Genomic DNA, 24206 nt, shown 5'->3' with positions numbered 1-24206 from the left:
GTATTTCATTTTACTACGTTATTTTGAACAAACTTAGAAACATAATAGATCAATAAAACAGAAAACTACTGTCTTTTACAGCGGCGGATCCAGCAGATGATTCTCGGGGTTGGAACACCCTTTTCTGTGGGAAAGTTTTGGTTAATATGCAGTATCTGAAAAAAAGAGCAAATGCTAGTCTGGAAACCCCTTCTAAACTTATGGATCGGAACCCCACAAAATTTCCATGACCCATCCTCCGACTTTATGATTAACGAACATGGACTTGGCATGTACATTTTGTCCATGTATACGGTCCAATCAAACATGTACAGATTTTTTTCAATGCGATATGCATATTGTATTGTATACGAACAGGCATGGCTTAAAACACGTATATTTATATGATCTGAAACTCATACATTTAATTTTCCGCAAGTTCATTAAACAAGAGACTCCCAGGAGCCTTAATCGCTCACCTGGTAAAATTTGTCTTTCAATGGCAATAAATTTATTTATATGTTCTATTTTTAGTAACAGCGGCCATGTTTTTGGATGGATAAAAAATCCAAATATAAGTTTTGTGAAAGATACCCTAAGGAACATTCATACCAAGTATGGTTCCAATTGGTCAGGTAGTGTCAGAGGGGAAGATTTTTGAAATAAATAACATTTAAAATAGCAACAAAAAAAACGTCGAAAAAGGGCAGTAACTCCAACATGGCTTAACATATTAAAATGAAAATTTAGCCACAGATTAATCTCATCATGCTGAATACTTTTACTGTTGTGTCAGAATTTGGCAAAACCTATCGGTTTAGGAGATATATGCGAAAAAGATCTGTCTAACCCCTGTGTTCTATTTTAGTAACAGCGGCCATGTTTTTGGATGGAAAAAGGGCAATAACTTAAACATGACTTAACATATTACAATGAAAGTTTAACAACAGAGATAGATCTTATCATGCTGGACACTTTTATTCATGTCAGAATTTGGCTAAACCTAACGGTTTTGGAGATATATGCGAAAAAAAATGTCTGAACCCTATGTTCTATTTTTAGTAACAGCGGCCTTGTTTTTAGACGGATCAAAAATCTAAACACAACTTTTGTGCAAGATACCTAAGGAACATCTGTGCGAAGTGCAGAGGGGAATATATTATTTTAAACTGTTAACGGACGATGACGACGACGGACGCCAAGTGATGGCAATAGCTCACTTGGCCTTCGGCCAGGTAAGCTAAAAACGTAATATTACTCGCACACCAAAATTCTTCATAAGTTTTATTAACATGTCAAATACAGGACCTTTGATGAAAGTTTAATTTATAACTTATTATTTAATAGTAATTTATATCCATTATAGGCCTCAGCTCCTTGTGTTTATTGTGAGAATCTGATTAAGACGAGTTTATTGAACCAGTTTATTACTGGGAAGATTTGGAAAATGACAACCACAAACGTTATCATATATATATATATATATATATATATATATATATATATATATATATATATATATATATATATATATAGGTTAATAAATGTATGCTGATACATGTGACACTTCATGATGAAATCTTTCTATATCGCATCATATCATTTTCAATTAAATCAACATCTGCGGTCCTTATTCAAACCCTAATATTGGCATGACAGGGTAATCTCCTGTGCAGAGGATAATGCTTTACAAACGCGGAGTGATATTAAGTGAATCAGGAAGCGGTTACAGGTCTGCGGAGGAGATTAATGATAGTTTTGGTTTTTAGTACTTCTTGTATTCAATTATTTTCTGGATGAAGGTTTTCATATATATATATATATATATATATATATTAATGCTGCTGATGAGAGGTTATTCACACGTGAAACACGTGTACTGCAATATATATGATTGGTATATTTTGTAATTCGAGAAGTTCAATTGAGGTCTGGAACTGGCATTTTAGTAATCGTTAGCATGTAACAATTTTGAAAAAAAAATATGGAAAATGCCCCTCTAGCGCAAGCTCGAGACGTTATGCGCATGCGGCACGTAACTGACTTTAGGACATTTTGATTTACATGTAATTACTACATGTACAGTGTAAAAGGGGATGCTTCATTGATGGCTATTTTCGATTTGTTGTAAAATTAAACTCTACAAATTATACATGTTGTGTTTTTACTGTTTTGTTCATATCTAAAAATTTCATTGGCTGATACACATTGTATTATTATTATATATAACATAGCTTTCGCTGGCCGGGTTATTCCTCCTCGTAGGATTAATCTAGGGCTGTAACTTAATACACGATGTATGGTATATTTTAAAATAGCCTAGCTGGCCGAGTGGTCTAGGGCATTAGACTTTGTGCAGGCGGTGTTGCCATAGATGTCACAGCGGTACGAGTTCGAGTCCCGCGGAGGGAACGACCAAAAATTTACATCGCAAATTTGACAGTTCTAACATCGTTGGGAATTTTTCAGACCTTTCTATACGTTTACATATCTTCCCTGTATCAATTTAATCCGAAGGAGCAGTGTAGCGAATAGAGTCGTCACATTCTGAGACGTTATATAGATGGACAAGGAATTGAGGTATGAATTAATAGTTCTTTCCCCTAAAGTACCAATAAAATTAACAGTAGATCTTTGCAATATCTACTGTTCAAGTGTAAGTTCTGTTACGTTTATTTGGATACAAATAAATTTAATCAAACTTTAATATAACTCCTCTTTACACAGGATATCCGTATGCAAAATTGGTGTCAGAGTCAGCGTATATGATAACTCCGGGTTTTACTGGTACTCCATGAAACGCCGGTCCAATAGTATGATGACCCGGTCCAATATCAGCCGTAGCAACGACATACGGTGTATTCAGCTTCTCCGTATCAAACACGTGTGGGTTCGTGAATATCAAGCCTTTCCCATCAATCTGTAAGAAAGGATACATGTCCTTCTTGGATGTGATGAGTATGTGATGTCGCAGTCCGTCGTTTGGAACGATAAACTCTCGCGTGTCTCCAAGCTGTTCTAGAGGTTTTATGATAGTCATGAAAGGTTTCTCCGGCAGCCCAGTACCGACTTGGTAGTAAGTCGTTAAAATAGGCTTGTCAGATTCTACCTTGACCGGAACCGCGATCTCAATATCAAGATGGTCACCCGGATGTAAAAGTGCTTTCATCGGGGGATTGTTTTTTGAAGTAATATTTAAAGTCGTGTTATCTTCAGCAGCAATCAGACGGAGCACAAATGTCTTGTTTTCAAAAAATGGCGGGACTAAAAAAGATTTGCCTAAATGGTTTTTCGATGGTACCATTTCAAGTAGCTGTCCACCTAACCCACTACCGGCTGGAATATAGGCCATATCGACGCCAGTCTGCACCCCGACAGGTTCGGTACTGTCGATTTCAGTTCCTGTAAAATCAGTGTCACCAGCTAGCTCTAGTGTATTTCTTTCACCCATATGCAGATGGATAATGTCACCGTTATGATATTCGGTATTATTAAAAGTGATTTTTTCATTTGTCGGAAGTCGAAGTGTTATAGTTATATCCGTATTTGGTTTTGTTGTTACAATTCCAATGAAGGATTTCCCACCTGATGTAGGTTGATACGAAGGAATAACATAAGACATGGAAAGGTTTTCTTTTGGAATAACTCGGAAACCTTCCATCAACATCGGATCTTTATACATTGCATTCATATCAGTCTTATTTGATGTTACCACATAAAGCCCCTTCTTCTCAACCTTGTTCCGAATGGTAGTGAATTTGTTCGGAACATCAATGGTTTTTGTTGTATAGTTCAATGTAATATTGTCACAAAGCTCCAGTTCTGGGTTGAAAAGGACAATCCACGTAACTTTTTGACTTGACACTGTTAAAGTGAACTTTGTTTCTTCTGGTATCATACCGTTATTTCGTAAAAGATAGAACTCTCCTGTGTCTGAAAACAGAAACATTCAGTTAAGCTGTAAATGTAAAGTTATTTGATATTTTTAACAACATGGCTAAATGTTACAATTTTACAGATAAAAAATAGAAGAAATGTTTTCATATCCCTTGGATGTGCTTCCCATCTCTAGATGTCAAGGGAACAATAGAGAGGCGATGGATATGGCACTAGCTTCACGCTTATTGATGATAAAAATGCCCTTTTGTGCTTACTGTGGGAAAGTGTATATTTTGTTCTACCCAAGCCATACCTCGTGGAAGTGTATATTGAGCATGCTCATCAACTTACCACAAAATGGTCTATTACAACTACCCCCTCCAAAAAAAAACAAAAAACAAAACTCCTACATCTGTCAGAAGATCTGGCTCTAGAACTGCATGTTCTAAATCTGTCATAGAACTGTTCTTCTGACAGTTCTAGGACAATTTTGTGAGATGTTAGAGCTGATCTCATCTGTAGCTAACATCTTCATTGCCCGTAAAATGTTACGAAACCGCTACAGCATGTAGAAGGTTGATGGTGGACCGAGGTATTCAGTTACGTACGGTACAATTAGTAAAGCAGAATCCATACCGATTTTTTAAATCAAATCGTACCATTAAAAGTTGCTGAGAATTTAAAGACGAAATTGTATTAGACCGACGCACACTTGTATGGACGGCAAATACAGCGCGGACATAAAAAAATACTACCATTATTTAATAGACCTTTACAGGCAGCAAACGGATCTGGTGTAGTCGTCAGGACCGACGTCGTTGTCTCTTCAAAAGTCGTCGATTCTGTGGTTATTTTAGTAGTCATTTCTGTCGTGCGAGCGAGTGTCGTCATATCCGGTGGTGTCGTAGCCGTTGTTTTATCATGTGTCACTATGTCATTCGTTGATTGTGCAATAAAACTATTGCTCGTGGTTGCAGTTTCTGGATTCATCTTCGAATCGACCGTCGTTATGTCATTGGGATGTTTCTGAACCTTTGTAGTTACTGTTGCAGCTAGACTTTTGTTCTGGACAAGGTCTGTATAAAAAGGCAAATTTACAATTCAATAAGAAAAGGGCTATACAAATTTATACGAAAGAGTAATCAAGGGAAACTGTTGCAGCTAGACTTTTGTTCTGGACAAGGTCTGTATAAAAAGGCAAATTTACAATTCAATAAGAAAAGGGCTATACAAATTTATACGAAAGAGTAATCAAGGGAATCAAGATTCGAGCAGAAATCAAAAGAATATAATCCAAGGATAAAGACCAAATAGGAAAAACGGACACACACACAACAAAAGCAAGTTAGCAACTCGGATTCCACAAAAACCTCGGTTCACCGGTAGGGCAAGCAAGCGTCCAATGCTTCTCTAGAAACACCCACGAAGTTGCTCATAAATGCCAAGTCCGGGGTAGACTGAAGAGGAAAGGAAAACTATGATATGGTGAGCAAATAGGTTCTCATGGTGCAGATGGATACATCGTAGATATCCACGAGTTCATGATATTTCTGTAGTGATGACTTCAATCTTGTAGCAACATAATCCTGTTTTGGTAGTCGTGTATGGTACAAATTAAAGAACAACCAAGTACCAACAAATGGACAAGATCGCTTAATGAAGCAAGAGATAATTTAATACGCAACATTTTAGATTCCAATGCAAAATTAGTCATATCAATATTGCGGTGTGATATGGTTGAGTATGAGATTTGGAACGCCAAATCAAATAACAACAATTCAAGAGAAAATCGGATGATATTACACCTTGTTAACTCGACAGTTAAATAGTTGGGCACACCATTACTAATACATGATATGTCGTCAAAGCACCCAACATATTTCCATCAAAATTAGATGAAGTATCTTTTACGGTCGTCATTACGTAGTCTTCCGTCATTTTGCAGTGGGGTCCAAAAATGGTTTTTCTTTAATAGACCTTTTAGGTTCGTTTTGATATTATGACATTACCTAATCTTGTGACCTTAAACTAAGAACTGAAAATATCTTGTCCTACATGAATCAACCCCTCCCCTTTGTCGCTTACATCATAAACGTGATTATTCAAAGACGGACAACTACTTAATGTTTTATAGTAATTTGTAATTGTTACCACATCTTTTGCAAGTTTTAAAACATCCAAACAGTCTGATAAACGTATCTGTCTGACAAAGGATAACTCTATTGACTTTAGAGCACAATTCTCCGTCCGTGTCTTGGCATAGAAGACTACTAGATCCCGTTGCGATCTCGTTTCCAGTTGGTGTCGTAATCTCGTCTCCAGATGGCGTTGTTGGCGACCTTGTAGATGGTGCTTTAATTTTGTATGTAGATGGTGTGGTTGGTTGATATGCTGGTGGGGTTTTCAAAACAGTTGATAAATCAGTTTTACTAGGCACTGGGCTGAAGTTTGGATCAAGGTCTAAAATAATATGAAAATTGCAGTAATTAACGTTCTTAATCTGAAACAAATGTTAATCATTCATTCTAAGTGGTCAGTTCAGAAACATACAATTATACTTTATTTGTAATCAGAAGTCTTTTGTTTAAAACCCGAACAGTTAAAAGAAATAACTAGTATGCAGATTCAGATGCCAGCTCTCAGAGCATAAGCAGCTTATCCCGTGCCCTCAGCGGTTGTAAAACTTAAGTCAAATATTCTACCTTGAATCGAGTCCGAGTTGAGTTATGTGTTAAAGAGCAGAAACACGGCGTCTAAGGTAACCTCACCAACCTGAGTATGTGACTGCATCTACCCGAAACAGTCGTCATGTAAAACTAAAAGCTGATCTAATTTTGAGAAATGGCCTCCAAAATAAGGTATCAAGGAGGGTCAAAATGAATTTTGGTAAAGTTAGGTAAAACTAATTTTAATTAAAAACTCTAATTCCAAACCGTTAGTTCCTACAATGATTCGCCACATCTTTTAGATCTTGGAATTACCCAAAGAGACTGAAGCTAAAACCAGGACATGGCTCGCAGAGAAAGACAGTTGAAATTTATATTGAACTCTACAATAGCATTAAGTAGAGCTTACCACAACGAGAGCACTTGCGGAAACAGCCAGTCTTGATTATGTGTTCCTCGTCAATGCACACAACATCTGGATTTATGATACTGCAGTAGTGTAAGGTGTCTTTGTCCCTACAGCCATTACCACCAGGTGGCGTCGATGGTCTTCCGATGGATGGCATCGAGGGTCCTAAAGATGGCATTGTAGTTGCTCCTGAAATCGATTTGCGAGTTGACGCTCTTGTTCCATTCGAGTCCGGACCAAGGTCTGAAATGTTAGGACATTTTCTAAATAGACAAAGCCTTCTTTTTCTTTTTTTTTTGACGCTACACGTCTGATCAATTTCAAGCAGAACTGAATGGTAATCTAAAGGTAATTATACAAGCTCAGTGTATTAAAAAAACAAGAATGATTGTTTTTATTATCGTAAATGGTCAACATGGTATGAGTACTAATATTAAAAAACTATTTTTTTAATTAATACACAGATCTAAACTACATTCTTATTCTGTTCGCTAAAAGATGACAGTAAGTAAGGCCTATAGTTTCCACGGATGTGACTTAATGCATGCTAGTACCCTAAGTACATGTACATAATTTGCAGGTATAACTAAAGTATTCTAATGAAAAAAAGAAAGTACAATGATTTGATAGGCACAAGGTAAATGTATGCGTGTCAATTTAACATTTACGAAAGCAAAGAATGGACTGTAAGCGCTCCTTACCCATGAAAGGAGGTTAATATTAATTAATTTCTGTTTTACGCACACAGAGGCAAAGAAGGATTTGATCCACATTATAGAGTATTGCAAATCCGTTGTCAGTCAGTAGTTCGTGTTGGTTATTAATTAGAAGACTGACTTAAACAGGGCTTAATATATCAACAATGCCGTCTCGATTTTCACTGAAAAGCATACTTTTCCTAAAGTACGTATTATAATAGCAATTGAAAGTATTCGGTAATAATTTTCTTTGATGTGTTTAGTTATTTTGTAATATCACAGACAAGGACAGAATGACAAAAAAATAATCTTTTACACAAACCACCTATTATCAAAACAAAAGGACGCACAGACCAAAATATGTACCCAACACTTTTGTATGAGCTGGTGCAAACCAAGACTATCATAACTGCGGAACTCTAATTTCTCACCACATCTTGAACACGTGGAATAACACCCAAATAAGCCTACAAGCTGTTCGTCCATGCATACACGTGATGTGTTGATGTATTTACAATAAATAAGACTGTCTTTATCATTACATTCTTTAACACCAGATGACGTTGTTGTATTAAATGGTCCGCATAATTCTGGATGTTCCTTGCAATACAAATCTGTAAGTCAGAGGCGTATAATGATGATCAAAATTTAAAAAAATTTCCCAGATTCTCAAGCCCTCCTGACCCATTTTTAAATTGTTTTCCCAATTAAGGTCATTTTCTTTCATTTTGCACTTAAATTAATAGAAAAGATACAATTCGCCCGCCCAGTCCCCTTAGCCCGTCCGCCCCTTATTTTGAAAAACGTTGGATGTTGGATTTTTTATGGTTGCCTTAGAGATATCCGTTTTGTATTTGAAGCTTTGCAGACGTTCATCTATAGTTTTACTGTTGCAAATCGAATTTGCCTTCGCGTTACGTAGCCACAAACACAACACGGTTATCTCTATATTCTAAAGAAATTCTTCTAAACGAGGTTTGAAGCGTAAAATATCATCTTTCATTCATTCAATCAGGCCCACATTGACACATAAATGTAAAAAATCCCTTTTTACATCACCTATCCAATATGACTTTTCATTAATCCAGTATACATGTATTATGTAAGCTTGCCGTATATTGGACTGACCATCAAGACTGTTCTTTGACATGAAGTACTTGTTAATAAATAAAACACACTTGAGGCGTCGGTTTAACAAAAATTCGTAAGTATGGAATTGATCGTAAATCATGACGTTACAATGCTAATTTTAGTTTATGACGTCATTACTTCCGATCAATTTTACACTTACGACGTTTGTGAAACTGACAACAGAGCCTCGCAACATTCTTCCCACGCGTGTTACGTAGTATAACATAGTACAGTGGTGGATCCAGAGGAGTGAGAAGTTTGGCACCCTTGTCATTTTTATGTTTGAAATCGACAAAAAATGGAAAATAATGTCCTAGCACCTCCCCCTTTTTTTGGGAACCCCAGCTGGCACCTTTCCTTCTCAAAGTGTCTGGATCTGCCCATATAGCACAGGAAACACGTTTCTCATATCTAAGGACCACACACAAGAAATTTGTAAAACACATGCTTAGAACCGAGAAAAAACACATAATCATGTAATAAAATAACACCTGGTTAAACTTTCTCCATATACTATATGAAAAGGCGTATTACAGTATTTCGGTATTTACAGTAAAAATCTATATTTTTTTGGAAAGCAAAAACACTAAAAACAAATATTTCAATACTGTTTCGAATCACTGTCGCAACTGTTTCGGTGAAATAAATTTCAAGATCAAAGCCATTACGGTGTGTGCATTGAAGTCTATGCGGATATTCTGTACATGTAGTTTAAACTATTGTTGGGAGTGTTATGTGTTCATACATACATTCCTTACTTAGCCATTTCAGTTGTGTGTAATTTTGTCATAGAAGTCTAATTTGGTCATGTATCCCTAACTTTGTTTGTGTGTTGGGGGTACGTTTGTATGTAATGCACATCAATAGTCCATGCAAAAGCCGGGCCGACTGAAAAAATTGTATGCATGAAAAATATGCATGATATACCTACCGCATCGTCCGCACGAGGCGTAGCATCTAGACCTCTGAACATATTTTTCGTCAAAGCATAGAACTTCCTTTGATTCTTTCTGACAATATTTTGTTTCCCCATCAAGATCCTGACATTGTAGTCCTACAAAATATTACTTTGTCTGTATCGTGCATTCCAATTAGGTGCTTTGAAGGGGTGAGTTCGTGGAGGTGAAGTGAGTTTTTGTCTCCTTGACATAGAAAAAAAAATATGTTTTTGCATGAATATATGATTTTTACAAATAACACTTAATTTGGTGCCTCACTCAGCTTTCTGAAAGTTTTTACCCCACTCTCTTGCCTGAAAGAAATGAATCCGCTCTTGAAAAGACACGATAGTGCAGGATCCAGGCATTCCAAAAATGGGGCCTGAAGGGGCATACAAATGTATGTACATGATCAACTAAACATTATGAGCATAAGTGGGACCCACCTTTCCAATTTGGTGCCACCATTCGATTTGCAGGAAATTTTATTTATCTTTTGGAGTTTTTTCGTAGTTATTTCTAACTTATTTTCTTATTTTCCACTTTTTTTCCTAGTTATACCAATATCTTTCTAAATGTACTGTGGATCTGATTTTTAATGAATAGAAATTTTGATTCTAGTTCCTTTTATGTAAAATTAAATGGTTACCTTTTTTAAATATTATTTCCTTATTTATTTTAGAAAGTCAACGATCATAGATGTAATAAAAAATCAAACAAAAACAGTTTGATCTGTAAAAAAGCGCCATAAATGCGTGAGGAAACTATAAGATACTTGTAGATCATGGGGTAGCATACACATTTTTGGGAAAAAAATGAAAACTTCCTTCGTTGTTTTGGAAAAAAAAATGACCAATACCAAATCCTCTATTCAAATGCAGTTTCTTTACATTGCCTACATAACAGAGTTTTTGCTAACATTTAAGGAGGTAGACCTAGGGAAAAGGACATAACTCTTGAAACCAGTAATATGTTTGTATCATATTCGATTTCACCGAAGCCATGGCTAAGTAAAACAATGTTTTGCTCAAATTGGAATGATCTTATTTTTTTCCAAATAATTATTTTTTTTTTTATTTGTTCAATAATAACCGGTATAATAATCTAATGCAGCCCTTTCAGTACTGATTCTCCGTTATTGTAACTCTTTCTGTATTTAAGCAAAATAAATCTAGTGCTGAAAAACTAATTAGAAAATCTCCGGCACAGAGGGCACGTGACAGAGGGTTATTTCTCTATTTCAAAGCTTTACACCTCTGTCATTTACATCTCTCAAACATGTCTTGGGATTTTTTTTCACATTCTGTATAGCAGTAAGCTAGAAGAGGAATACTGTATGCAAGTTAATAAGGAAGTGTTTTTAATACTGTTTGTAGTTAATAATGAAGTGGTTTTATACTGTACGCAGGTTAACTTGGAAGTGGTTTTATACTATATATAGTTAATAATGAAGTGGTTTTATAATGTATGCAGGTCAATTAGGAAATGGTTTTAGGTCTGCAGAGGAGATTCACTACAACTTCCGGTACGGGTGCGCATAAAAGAGGGAAAAGCATACTACGTAAGGATAACTTCGATGTACGTAACTGGTCAATTATAAGGGATGCCGTTTTATAGTAATATTAACACCGTCTTATCTACATGCTGTTATTTATTAACCTGTCAGAACTTCAAAATATAAAATGTTTAGTTTTGAAGTGATTCGATTAGATTAGTTCTGTTGTCTGAGTCCATTTAAAAAGAGTTTCAATTGTTTTTACATTTTCAACACAAATTATATACCGATAATTACAATGGTCTTGACCGTTTCAGCAGAAACAATTAATCATGATTCATGTGATAAAAAACTGTGAGCCCTATCTAGAGTCGCTTCCGAGTCACCAGTATTCGATACATTCAATATCTATAGACCAACTCGATGTAGCATACTTTGACAAGAGTAATCAAGGGAACCAAGGTTAGAGCGGTAATCAAAAGAATGCAATCCAAGGACAAAGACCAGACATGGAAAACAGACACACACAACAAAGAACACAAAGCAACTAAAACCATACATACAAAGCAACAAAAGTAAATGAGCAACTCGGACTCCGCAAAAAACTGGAAGCATGGACCAGGTGCACCGGTAGGGTAAGCGTCCTCTGCTTTTCTAGAACACCCGCTGAGTTGCTCATAAAAAGTCAAGTCCGGGGTAGACAAACGAGGAAAGGAAAGCTATGATCCGTTGAATAAATCAGTTTTCAAGGTGCAGATGGATACACCATAACGATCCACGAGTTCATGATGACGACCATAAAACTTCTGTAGTGATGACATAACCCTGTTCCAGAAGCCTATTTTTTAGAGTTCTAGCGCGATACAAAAAGTCTGCGTAGTTTTGGAAAGTTTTGGCATAACGTATAAGTTGCTTTGTTTAGGAGGGTGGACGGGGGTTGGGATATGGGGGTTAAGGGGCGGAAATCGGTAATTGTAGGGGTAAGGAACGGTTGTAGACGGGACGGGGAACGATAGTTGGAGGGGTGTGGAACGGTGAGTGAAAATACGGGAAGCAGGGATTATGGCTGAGAGCAATAACCGGAGGTAAAATTGAAGGTAGTCTGGGAGAGTGGGAGGCGGTGGTCTAATGAGAAGGGAAGCGGAATGAAGTCCCCTCTGTCCATCCCCTATTGTATGGAAACAAAAAAATATTAACAATCACTACCATACCACCACTTAAAAAGTTTATAATATACAATCACTGCGTTCATATTGCGTTTTAAGAGAACGAAACAGAATCACCGAAGATTAAGGCAGTGATACAGAAAAGAAATCATTTTAGACGTCTTTATTTTCACTGAATCGTTGTCAGCGTGTCGCCAATTTATTCATCTTTTATGGATTAAGGTGGTAGACCTAGGGTAAAGGAAACAACTCTTACAAATCATTGGAACGTTTGAATTCACCATTTTACATCAATCTTATGTAAGCATCAAAGTAACTTGGACTGATTTCATTCTGTTTGAAAAGAAAGTTTGAAAGGCTTTAGTGAAATTGAATATGATACAAGGATATCATTGATTTCAAGAGTTATGTTCCTTACACTAGGTCTGCCTCCTTAACCGAAGACTAAGTGAGAGTGTACCAAGATCTAACGCTTAAAACCTAGAAAACACAGGATGTTGGAGCGTGTATGGGTTTGCACTCCCCTTTCTTCTCGAAGACCAAGTAATTCCGTTCGAATTTTAAAGTTTGTTTGTCTCGTAGATTTTTTTCAAAAAAGACAAGAAAGATACTGAAGAAACCGCGTAGAAGCATCGGTAGTCCGAGATTGCTCTGACTTTCAACGGCTGCTGGGTTTGTGAATCTTCAGAGCTCGTCCAATATTGAAAAACACGGGATTTGGTTTGTAAGTCGATAACATGGCTAAAATATGAGTTCTACAATGTCAGTATGCTGTGAATGAGAATTCTGTTTGATACCGAGACAAGTTTTTTAGGGGTAGGGGTAATATTTTTAACATTGCTTGAATATCCTATAAAAATTGGATTTTTGTGGTTCATTTATGTGGCAAATTAAATTATCTATTGAATGATACCAAATTTGACATGTTTTAGCTGAGTAATAAATTGTAGAGTCGAATTTATGTGACTTGACCGAAAAATCGAAAATCCCATTTTTAGCTCTTTTGACATTGAAAAATATGTCAATTTAAGCGATTTTTCGGCGGATAGGGTACATTTTTTTCATTTATCCCAAAACCCTAAGTGTTACCGCAATTTTTGTGATACTGTACCATTGTAAAGCAGAGACAGTAGACAATATGATGATATATACATATATTAGTTTACTTCATTCTGTAGAGAGAAGGAGTTCGTAGAATCAAAAAACTTTACAGAAATGATTTTTGTCTCAAAGAGGTATAAAAAGTATCCAAAAAATACAAAAATGCTTCAGTTTATATTTTGGCGACAAAAAGATTCGTAAATGGAAGGTATATGGGTACTTGAAAATCATATTTTGGTTGATGAGTGGGGTGCAGGGGGTGTCATCTTAGCCCACGTACTATAATCTCTGACTAAATCATCGTCTGACAGCTATGACCATTGCATTGGAATTGGTGAAAGGTAAATTTATTTGATAAAAGGGTAATCAAGAGCATGTGGAACATATACTTCTGCGAGGAACGACTCGGCTTAAAACAAAAAAAAAAGAATTTTTCTTGGGACAGAATATTTAAGGCATGCACAAAGACCGTTCCACAGTTATGACCAAAAGGTCTATATAATTTATATACTTACTGCAATAGTTACAAGTCAAATAACATCCTATACCAAGTGCTACTTCCGGTCTTTCACATATGTGTTCCTCTCTTTCTAAATATGGGCAGTTTGAATCTATGTCATTGCATAGTTTGCTAGCTGGAGAATTAGTTTTTGGACGGGTGACAGGTAAACTGTGGATGTTAAGGTTAGTGGTTTCTTTTATAAGAGAAACTTCAGGTGTGATACTTTGAGTCGTTGTCATGACAATAGGTTTATTTGTAGTTTCCAGCACACATTTACCACAGAAATTGCGACACAGATGATTAGCTACTTCCGGATTTTGACAGATATCTATGTGAAGTGTGTTTGACCAGAGGTTACAATGTTCTATATCTGGTGACTCACAAGCTGGAGTTTGTTCTACTACTGTCGTTGTTTCTGAAACTGTTGACATCTCTTCTACTGTTGTCGTTGGTCCTAGAATTTCACATTTATGGATAAGAAAAGAAATAAACGGTCTTCATCTATTAAAACCATTTTGGCGAATTTAATTGAAATAGTGCAGACGACTAAGTAGAGCATATGTTTACCTGGTTATTTTATACGACATATCGTAGTATGCTTAGCGCTTTTCTTGTTCGAAAAAAAGGTCTATGAACTGAACCCAGCATCTAATAAAAATGGACAGAGCCTGCTTTTCCGAGGCTAGTAAATGTAGTAAATACTGGATTTGGGTTCGGTACCCAGTTTGTAGAAGTCCAACTTCCATTATGTCTGCTCATTACTAACCCGAATAATCCAGTCCCTCTCCGTATCCGTTTCTCTTCACTCTCGATGAGTGATCGTAGGGAACGTAATATAACGACAGGATTATTCGGGTTAGCTCATTACTAAAAAAAAACACGTGTCGGAACGCCTATTTCATGTAGGGGTCTTCCACAAGATTAGTATATGAGACAGTACATGTAGTTTTCATTGGATTTCGATATTTATTAAGTAAAATTGTAATTCATTATACACTTTCTCAAATTTCTTTGTTCATCCACCTGTTCATAACAATGGGGAAATCTAACTGAACCAATCAGAACCATGGAATAAAAGATAGATGAACCAATGAGAAAATAAATAGCTACGAAACATGGGAATAGGATAAAATCAAAGGACTGAACATACTAAAAGAGATAGACTCATGAAATGAAAAACTCTCTTTCAATACAAGTAATACGCAGAAAGTTATACATAACAGTTAATGAATAACATTATGAATATTGTGTTTTCAGTGTGAAAACATCCCGTCCCACTGCAAAAGCATACTAAAACGTTATACCTTCATCAATCTGAAACTGCCCTACATTACAATAATCTGTATCGCAACATTTAATGACGTCTATAGCTTCTCTCCGTCTGCGTTTTCCGACAGGACCAAGAAAATCTGTGTTTCTGGTTTCTGGACACATCTGGAAATTAAAATGGAAATATGATATGTTTTATTGGCATTTTCCTGCATCTCAACCTTTCAATCCAAATAAATATTTTACACAATTCCTGATCCGACTGTACGACTACAGAATTGATCGAAGATGTTGAACGCTACAGTTTTCTGCAGCACTAAAATGCATAATAACGTGCAAAGGTAAACAATCAATTCGTCCATAATCTGAAAGCTAATATTTAGTTACCTTTTACGTTTTCCTTGTTTGTTTAGGAACACAATTTCCCAGTATCCAAACATGTACAGATCACATTCATAACATTTCAAAAATGTAAAAAAGAACTTTTTTCCAACATAAGTTGACTATTTAATCACTGAACAAAATTGCCTCTAAAAATGGTCGCGTTTTAGTGCATTTTCAATGATTGAGAGATAATAAGACACCATAAAATGTTGCAATGCATATCTAAAATATTTTGTACTTAATAACTAATAAAATAAACACAACGTTCTTGATTCGATCTGCAACATGAGCTTTGCAAAATGAGTTGGAAGTTGCAAATTTTCACATATTTAAACTACAGCAACTAATTATACTAAAATTGTAAAATTATTAGATCACTTCCCGGACAACCTGTCCTGTTTCCGAACTGTTGGTACAACAGAAAAGCATGAATACTATCCAAAGTAACTATTTTTTGACATGATCAATATTTTAAGTGCTTTTATAGTAGATATGTAAAAGTTTGACATTTTTTTCTATTATTCAATTAATGCATCTATCCATGGTCAAGACAAATCACAATGAGTACAAAAATAGTCATAAGAATAACATACATAAATTAGGAACCCATAGGCTTCATAAAAAATGGGGTTGTGGACCAGGTGCATTGATAGGATATTAATTTTAACGCTTTATCTCAGCTTTCCTCAAGCGCCCGTCGTTCTGTTCTTATATAAATGATGTCATTCCGGATTTAAACGAAGGAGGGGAACTTCGGCATTGCTTAAAATCCATTTATACAGTATAGTATGTGACGTTAAAAATGAATACGAAGATTTATTATATAGACCGATCAAAAGTTTCCTAGTTATGAGCGGCTTATTTCTGAGCTTTTACAGCATCTTCGCTGGACAAGGGTTACGGTCCTTTGCACGAATAAAAGGGACAGGACGTAACCCTTGAGTAGTGAAGATGCTAGTTGTGATAAAGCCCAGATTCATGTTAAATGTATTGGTACTTAGATATATACACCTCATTCCAATGAACTGGCGAACTGAACTACACGTATATGCAAGTAATCATGAAAAAGACAATTATATTAAACACTGCGCATACAAATTCGTTGAAATGTGCTAGCTACTGTACTTGTTAAAACACTACTATAAGTCCTATTGTAAGCTACAACTCTGGCCGAATGTATCACTGGGCTGAAAAATGTATCACTGCGCTGAAGTGACTGTTACTTACAATAGATGGTACACAGCCGAGTTCGTACTTAACATAGCCACGTTCCGTGTATTTCCGTGTTCCGCACATTTGCTTGTCCTGTCAGAAGACAAAAATAGCCACTTTTTTTAATATTCATATACTTACAAGATAATATGAATTTCAATTTCCTCAAACTCTAGCAAAATTCTTTAAATTTTGTGTTTTCTACAATCTGATTACTTCGTATTTTTGTTCAGATGAATTTGAGGAAATCCTAATGAGCTGTTCAATAAATATGGGCAAAGCAAATTCATTGTTAAAATGAAAACGAATAACTCTTTTCTGTTGCTTAAAACATTTTTCTTTGTTACAATCAATATACAAAACTGTATGGAATTATGGGATGTTGCTGTTATTCATGATATTCGTGATTGGTCAAAACGTATTTTACGAGTACGCTGTTTATAAGAACGGAAGTTGACCCATTCGCATTAACTATTTTCTCCTGAATATGAACAATGAAAAACAATAAACAAAAACGCCTTGTCACGAACTGAATCTTGAAATATGATAGAATAAACAAATGGGATGGTAGTAATGATATGTAACGGTAGAACGTTAAAACAGCGAGAGCACTAGATTGATTGCGTACATTTGAAGGCAAAACAAGACTTCAAATGACTTTTGTCTCCAATTACTTTTTGTAAATGGTTGGAAACTAGTCAAAACACGATATTCAAAGCAATCACAACAGAATTATCAAGTTTCTAATATAATTTTGTGTTTGATATGTAACATTGACCTGTCTGCGTTTTATACTTCTCAAATCACAGAAACAAAGACGCATTTTTCTCATCAAAGTATGTGTGATTTGAACGCGTAAATTGATAATAGTAAAAATAAAGAAGTTAACAAAATTACCGAAACCTTTATCAAATTTTGGGAAGCAGAAATAGATTGTAAATAATGAACTGGCATATATCAAAGCTATACCGGACCAAATAAATTTAATCACAACGTTCCTGACTGGGTTCAAGCAAGTTTTATGGCTTATAAGAGTTTTAAGTGTAAGTGTAAGTTATAAACATATATGTGATTATTTGTTCCGTTGTTGCGGAATAATTTGTTTTAAGATCTTGATATTACTAGAACTTTTTTAAGATAGAGCGCATACAACTGAAAGGCGCATTTTCTTGTAGATATAGAATATGGACCAAAACCACGGTCACCCACCTTTTCTAAAGAACATTGTGTCGTGGCATGGCATAGGTATGGGTTCCTAGCCTTAAAACAGTTGTAGCATAACAAACCTACAAAAATAACAACTGATGGTATCATACAATTCTGTCTAAAAATCAGGCTGGGGTGATAAATCATATCACAAAATAATCAATGAAACTGTTCCAACACAATTTTTACATCCTAAAAACAACTCTGTGTTGATTTCCTTGGATCTGCTATATTATCTTGAAATAATGAACTAAAGTTTGACTGGTTACCGTGTAAGAATTCTAGTGGGGGAAATTTCCCGTAATTTTCTTTTAAGTATAAAATATCTCAAGTGACCACTCGCATACAGTTTCTGTGATGCCTATTGGAGGATTTCAAATCAAAACATTTTTGGGATTAAGATAATTTATGCGTGAATCATCAACCATAAGCTTCTGTGTGGTTCAAATCAGATGTCGCTATATCATGATATATTATTAGCCCTCAAATTTTTTTCACTTCGCCTAGGTTAATGTTACGTTTTCTTGGGTTGATAAATTAAGTTATGCTGGCGCATCTCTGTCCTTACTTGTCACTTAGTAAATTCAACTTAATTAGCCGAATAAGTCAACTTGTCATTAAATAAGTCAACTTGTCATTAAATAAGTCTACTTGTCATTAAGTTAAGACTTTACTAAAAATACCCAAATGATTAGAATAAATTTGGAGTGTTAAGTGTTGGGTTGTCACTTTTAAAATTATCTGAGAAATAGACTTATTCACCAGACAAGTGGAATTATTTAACTAAGTGACTAGACATCTATTTTACAAGTAAACTTTTTTTTGGAATTTGAAGTTCTTCAACATCCGCAATTTTTTTTTCTAATCACAAACCTTTTTGACCGTCTGAATTTGCCAACTTAATTTGTAAGTTAACATGCCAATTTTCCTATACATTACGTGGCTTAGAAGGAATACAAGTAGTGGTGGATCCAGCAGTTTTGGAGAAAGGGCAAGAAGCCAGTTAGACATTTAAAACGGTGTGCAGCTTTGGTAAATTCATACGTACATGCACGAGTATATAGGACGAGTACTGTGTTTCTGATTCTGCGTGTGTATATTTCGTTATTGTGGGTTGTTGACCGACGATATAAACAAACAATTTGAGCTGAGTTCTGAGTTCAGAGGTCTACTCACATAGTCGTGCATATTTATTTATTCTCCTAGATAAACATCTTTTTCAACTTGCATTCAATTCAATACTTCAGTGTGGAATGTTTGAGACTACATGTATGCGAAAACTATGTCAAAAAGCATGTTTAAAAACCCATTATTTACCAAAAGTCTGTTCTCTAAAAAAATACTACAGTCATTCCACAAGCATGCGCACTCCGCCATCTCAGGCAAAGAGATATCAACTATTTATATAAATAATAATTAAAGCAAGTCCAAGGCAAAACATCGCGTGCAAAAGTTCATATTGAACTTAGCTATACATCTGACTCTCCACGTACCGCAAAAAAGGTGTGGCCATACTTTGGTATTGGTTATTGTTGTTTTTGTTGTTTTATGTTGTTTTTTTTTTTTTGTTTTTGTTTTGCATTTTGTTATTTTTTTTGGGGGGGAGGGGGTCATCCGTTCGTTATACGTTGAGATAGAAGTGTGAAGCCTTTTTGGATTTGTCATTGGTTTTAATTTTAATTTTACACAAAGTTATCATTAAATAAATATAATCAAATTGTTATTATTCCGACATAAAGAGCTTTAGAGATACAGTAAAACGTATCTGAACTAACCCTGAATAATCTGGAAACCTGTCTTAACTACACACTTATATTAATTTAAATTAATTTTGAACGCTGGTAACCAAACCAATCTTAAAGTCGAAAGGGTGTTCCGTTTAGACGGGTTCACTGTTTTGGTTTCGAGTGTAAAGGAGGTATACCTGTGATACGGGATATAACTCTTGAAATCAGTGATATATTTGCATCATATTCAATTTCACCAAAGCCTATCAAGCTTTCATTTGAAATAGAATGAAATCAATTCACGTTCCTTAAATGCTTCTATGAGATTGATATGAAACGCTTTACACAAACGTGTCAATGATTTGTAAGAGTTGTGTCCCTTTCCCTACATATAGGTCAACATGTACCTCCTTAATATAAAGTAATTCATATACATCTCATAGGAAGCTACCATTAAGTTTTTTGGGTTTTTTTTTGAAAAATTGAAAATTTTCCCCAGATTTATTACCGTAGTAATGTTTCGCCAGAATTTTCATTTTTCACAATTTAACATATTGGATTCCCCCCACCCAGCTTCTTGGGTCTTTAAAGTCTAATTTGGTCATAGTTTTCCCTGGAAATAAAATGGTTGCTTCCTCTGAAGATGTTTTTTTTTTTTTAATTTACCTCTGCCGTCTATACGCGTCAGCATAGCACAAATAACAAACAGCTGGACACCTTAGAATGAAAAGGTACATGTAAATCCTTACTAAACGAACAGGGATATATATGAATAATAATTCGAGTTTATATATCAAACATTACTATAGCTAAATGTACCATAAAAAACCAATGCATGTATGGAAAACCATGAAATCGTATATAAACTTTGAATGAGCCGCAAATCGCTTTGAAAAAGTTTGCCCTACAAATAGCATACTTAATTTTATCGATGCTGAATCTTTTCGAATCAAACATAGTTTTTATATACATGTTCATATATAGTAATACAAGTGCAGTATGACTAAATATACTATTCAGCTCCCCTCGACTTAAAAAATGTAAGACCGATAAGTTGGATTAGCCTCTTGGATAAATATTTGTTAATAAAACCTTCTTTTATGCACATCTACAATTTATTTCTGACCAGGGAACAAATCATCATGGATCTATTCATTTTTTTTTAATAAAATAGGGGCTATTATCTAACACGTATTCTTTTTAGCCGAAAGTTTAAATAGAACTAACAATTTTTCAACCGAAAGGAGTTCCATCTCTCTGTATACCATCCCCCTCCTGGATCAGCCACGTTAAGCCTTATAGAATAACTTTTAGAGGATTAAGTACATAAAACTGTCATGTATATTTAGAAGGAGGATTTACACATACACTCCACACGCATATAGCCAGACGAACAGGCGGACGGACAGACAGGATGACAGTGTAATGATTAACTTGAAGTTATCATCTCCCATCCCCTGTAAGTAAACACTGAAATGTTTATTGTACCCGTCGCTACGTTGAAGGAAACATAGAAATACCAGTTCGTCCGTAACACTTTGCTTTGTGGAAGCAAAATCCTCAATAACCGCTCCGTGGAATTTGTTCAAATGTTGTCGGAGTGTTAGTCGCCGTATATTTTTGATGATATTACACCCCTGTTTTGATTCGACAAATTTTACAGGAGTTATGGGACTTTTATATTTCATCTTTTTTTTCGGGGGGGGGGGGGCTATGTGGCTATGCGGATAGCAATCTTGTTAATAATTTATATGAATATTCTATTTGATAGGTGTCTATTGTTGTTGTTATTGTTATGTGGAATAATTAAAATTGATTGTTTATTATACATTTCGCAAAACTATTTCGCCAAAAATAGAAGAAATATAAGTCAATTACCTTTCATACTGTTCTCTTCCCACGTAAAACTAAAAAGTAACGAATTATCAGACAGTAAAATAACATACTTATATTTTCACATTTTCGAACACGAACCAAACGGTTGATACTTTGTTTATTGGAGTTTCTGCGATTTTTCATTTTAAGTGGCAGTCGCTTTAAGAATCAGGCAATGGGAGAAATATGCTACAAAATAAACCGTAACTTTGACATTGTTATTTGGTTTAGAATCAAGGAACAATGGACAGAGACAAGATGCTCCATATAATTTTGGTAAAATGAGTTATAATTTTATTGAAATGTATTGTACAAAGACATTCAAGGGGCAGATAAGTCAAAAGCATATGTTTCTAACATTTTAATTCAATATTCCCAATTCTCAAGTGATGTAGAGATCAAATGATCGTCATTTCAAATAGTTAAGACTTTTTAAAGTGAAGATATATTCTATGGTCGCTAGGGGTGTTCAAACGTTTGTTTCAGATTTCCTTATTTCTCCTGAATCTTACACAAACTTGTATTTAAATTATATTGATCTAATCAGAAATTATGATTTTAGGTGTCTCGAGTACCTGTCTTTCTTTGATATTATCTGGAAGGTAAAATTATTTGACATTTCTAGTTGAATTTCTGTGTGCAGGGAGAAACACTGTTACAAATTAAAATGACATGCTAAAATTAACGTATTATCATCAAGCAGTGATCAACCATTTTACGAAGTGACAAGAAAATATTCGGCTTGCAATATCTTAATTTTACAAAATGAGGCTATGGTACATGTAACATTTTTTTATTAATACATATTTTCATCATCCGCTCTATGAAATGGGGTAAACTGTTTAACCTGTGTCCGTCATTCTGTCATTCCGATACAATTTTTTTCGTATGAAAATTTTCAGCTTCTGTACATTACAGGCTGTTGATACGAAGCTTCATATGGATTATGAGTGCAGGGAGAAACACTGTTACAAATTAAAATGACATGCTAAAATTAACGTATTATCATCAAGCAGTGATCAACCATTTTACGAAGTGACAAGAAAATATTCGGCTTGCAATATCTTAATTTTACAAAATGAGGCTATGGTAAATGTAACATTTTTTTATTAATACATATTTTCATCATCCGCTCCATGAAATGGGGTAAACTGTTTAACCTGTGTCCGTCATTCTGTCATTCCGATACAATTTTTTTCGTATGAAAATTTTCAGCTTCTGTACATTACAGGCTGTTGATACGAAGCTTCATATGGATTATGAGTGCACTGCATTCTTATGCCATCTACTTCCTTGTTGTCGAGAAAACGGGTATATTGCTAGTGAGTCGTCGTCTTCCTGTGGCGGAGCCCTATGGTTCCCACTCCGGGAGAAGACCACAGACGGGTTCTTTAACGTGCTAGGAACGTGGCATCTTTCCCAACAGGTTGCACCACTATGGTTTATGGTCAGGTTTTCCGTATTATAGCCTGACGACCCCAGCATATCATGGCAGGGTTACCCAGTTCCACCACCTGAGACACACATCTCAGTTGATCTGTGGCTACAGTGCCCTAGACCCCGGCCAGGGTTCTGAGCACCGCTGCTATAATCACCCGGACTCACATGGGGCGTGACACAAAAGGAAAATGTTATTTTTAGTGCAGCAGAAATGGCTGAATTGTTCCGATTCAGATTGCTCAAAGACCCTCTTCTATGGAACGCCAGTCACCTTATCAAAATTATGTTTCCGGGTTGGCCAAATTCTGATAACTTAGTGGCGTTCGAAAAAACAAAAACTGTATTGAAAATTGAAATTGCTTGCCATGTGTTATTTTCTTGAATGGCATGTAGAAAGTTTTCAGTAAAAAGAATAACATTTTGCTGCATCTTTTTAAGTCGCTAATATTGATGCACTCGTAATTCCATAAATTTGCATAATTATATATTACAACTCCACGTTATGCTTCAGATCTGCGCCGTGTTTACCACAATACTGTCATAGTTCTAGCTTCATATGATATAAAAACATACCTCTTAAATATCATACACATGTGTTCTACGTGTGTTTTTGCTTGTATGAAAACATGAAATGATCGCTTAGCATTGAACATTACCCAGTTTCCGATTCATACATGTCGTGCACAGCGGCTCGTTACAAGGCTATATAGGTCATATACATTAGCAGGGCCCCGGCATCTATAAATATTCATTGCCAGTAATTTTCGTCGATTTAACGACAAAATTTATAATACAAATTGGGATGATTTTTTATGGTATCACAAAATGTTGATGATATGAGCTCTAAATTCACGGCTTAATATTTAGGAATTGCTAAGACGATCATTCCCTGCAAAAAAGACACAATTAGACAAAACGACACACCGTGGTTTAATGCTTCAATTCAAGAAATATAAATGCATACGGTATATCTGTAAATTTCTTAAAATGGATACAAAATTATATTGCAAACAGGAGCCAAAAAGTATTGTTAGTCTATCAGATATAGGTACTATCAAAGGAGGTGTTCCTCAAGGTTCAGTGCTAGGACCGCTTTTTCTTATTGCTTATAAATGACATTGCAGACAAT

General features: G+C 35.4%; 1 protein-coding gene across 2 annotated transcripts; it reads right to left on the bottom strand.

Moving 5' to 3' along the window:
• Position 1: 1 nt before the first annotated feature.
• On the bottom strand, positions 2 to 21669 carry LOC148597398 (uncharacterized). Of its 2 annotated transcripts, XM_088563927.1 has the most exons (13): positions 21641 to 21669; positions 20429 to 20479; positions 18039 to 18115; positions 16845 to 16922; positions 15269 to 15398; positions 13978 to 14418; positions 9694 to 9816; positions 8063 to 8245; positions 6934 to 7176; positions 6010 to 6318; positions 4614 to 4934; positions 2703 to 3912; positions 2 to 155 (listed from the first exon to the last, which is right to left on the bottom strand). In XM_088563927.1, the coding sequence occupies exons 1-13, from the start codon at positions 21645 to 21647 to the stop codon at positions 50 to 52; spliced, it is 3279 nt and encodes a 1092-aa protein (XP_088420053.1). In that variant the 5' UTR covers positions 21648 to 21669; the 3' UTR covers positions 2 to 49. The 2 variants fall into 2 exon arrangements, with proteins under 2 accessions (XP_088420053.1, XP_088420054.1); XM_088563928.1 differs by lacking the exon at positions 2 to 155 and having other exon boundaries at positions 2667 to 3912.
• Positions 21670 to 24206: the final 2537 nt, after the last annotated feature.

This window comes from Perna viridis, chromosome 15 (genome assembly GCF_037379345.1).
Source record: "Perna viridis isolate PV_CMFRI_1.1 ecotype Kerala chromosome 15, ASM3737934v1, whole genome shotgun sequence".
Lineage (NCBI taxonomy): Eukaryota > Metazoa > Mollusca > Bivalvia > Mytilida > Mytilidae > Perna > Perna viridis.
This window is presented reverse-complemented; position numbering and strand designations above follow the sequence as displayed.

Excerpts from the sequence above, each read along its gene's own strand:
- LOC148597398 (XM_088563927.1), bottom strand. Across the intron at positions 8,246-9,693 it reads CGCCTCGTGCGGACGATGCG|ATTTGTATTGCAAGGAACAT; the intron begins GTAGGTATATCA and ends TCTGACTTACAG. Across the intron at positions 4,935-6,009 it reads TAAAACTTGCAAAAGATGTG|ACCTTGTCCAGAACAAAAGT; the intron begins GTAACAATTACA and ends CTTTTTATACAG.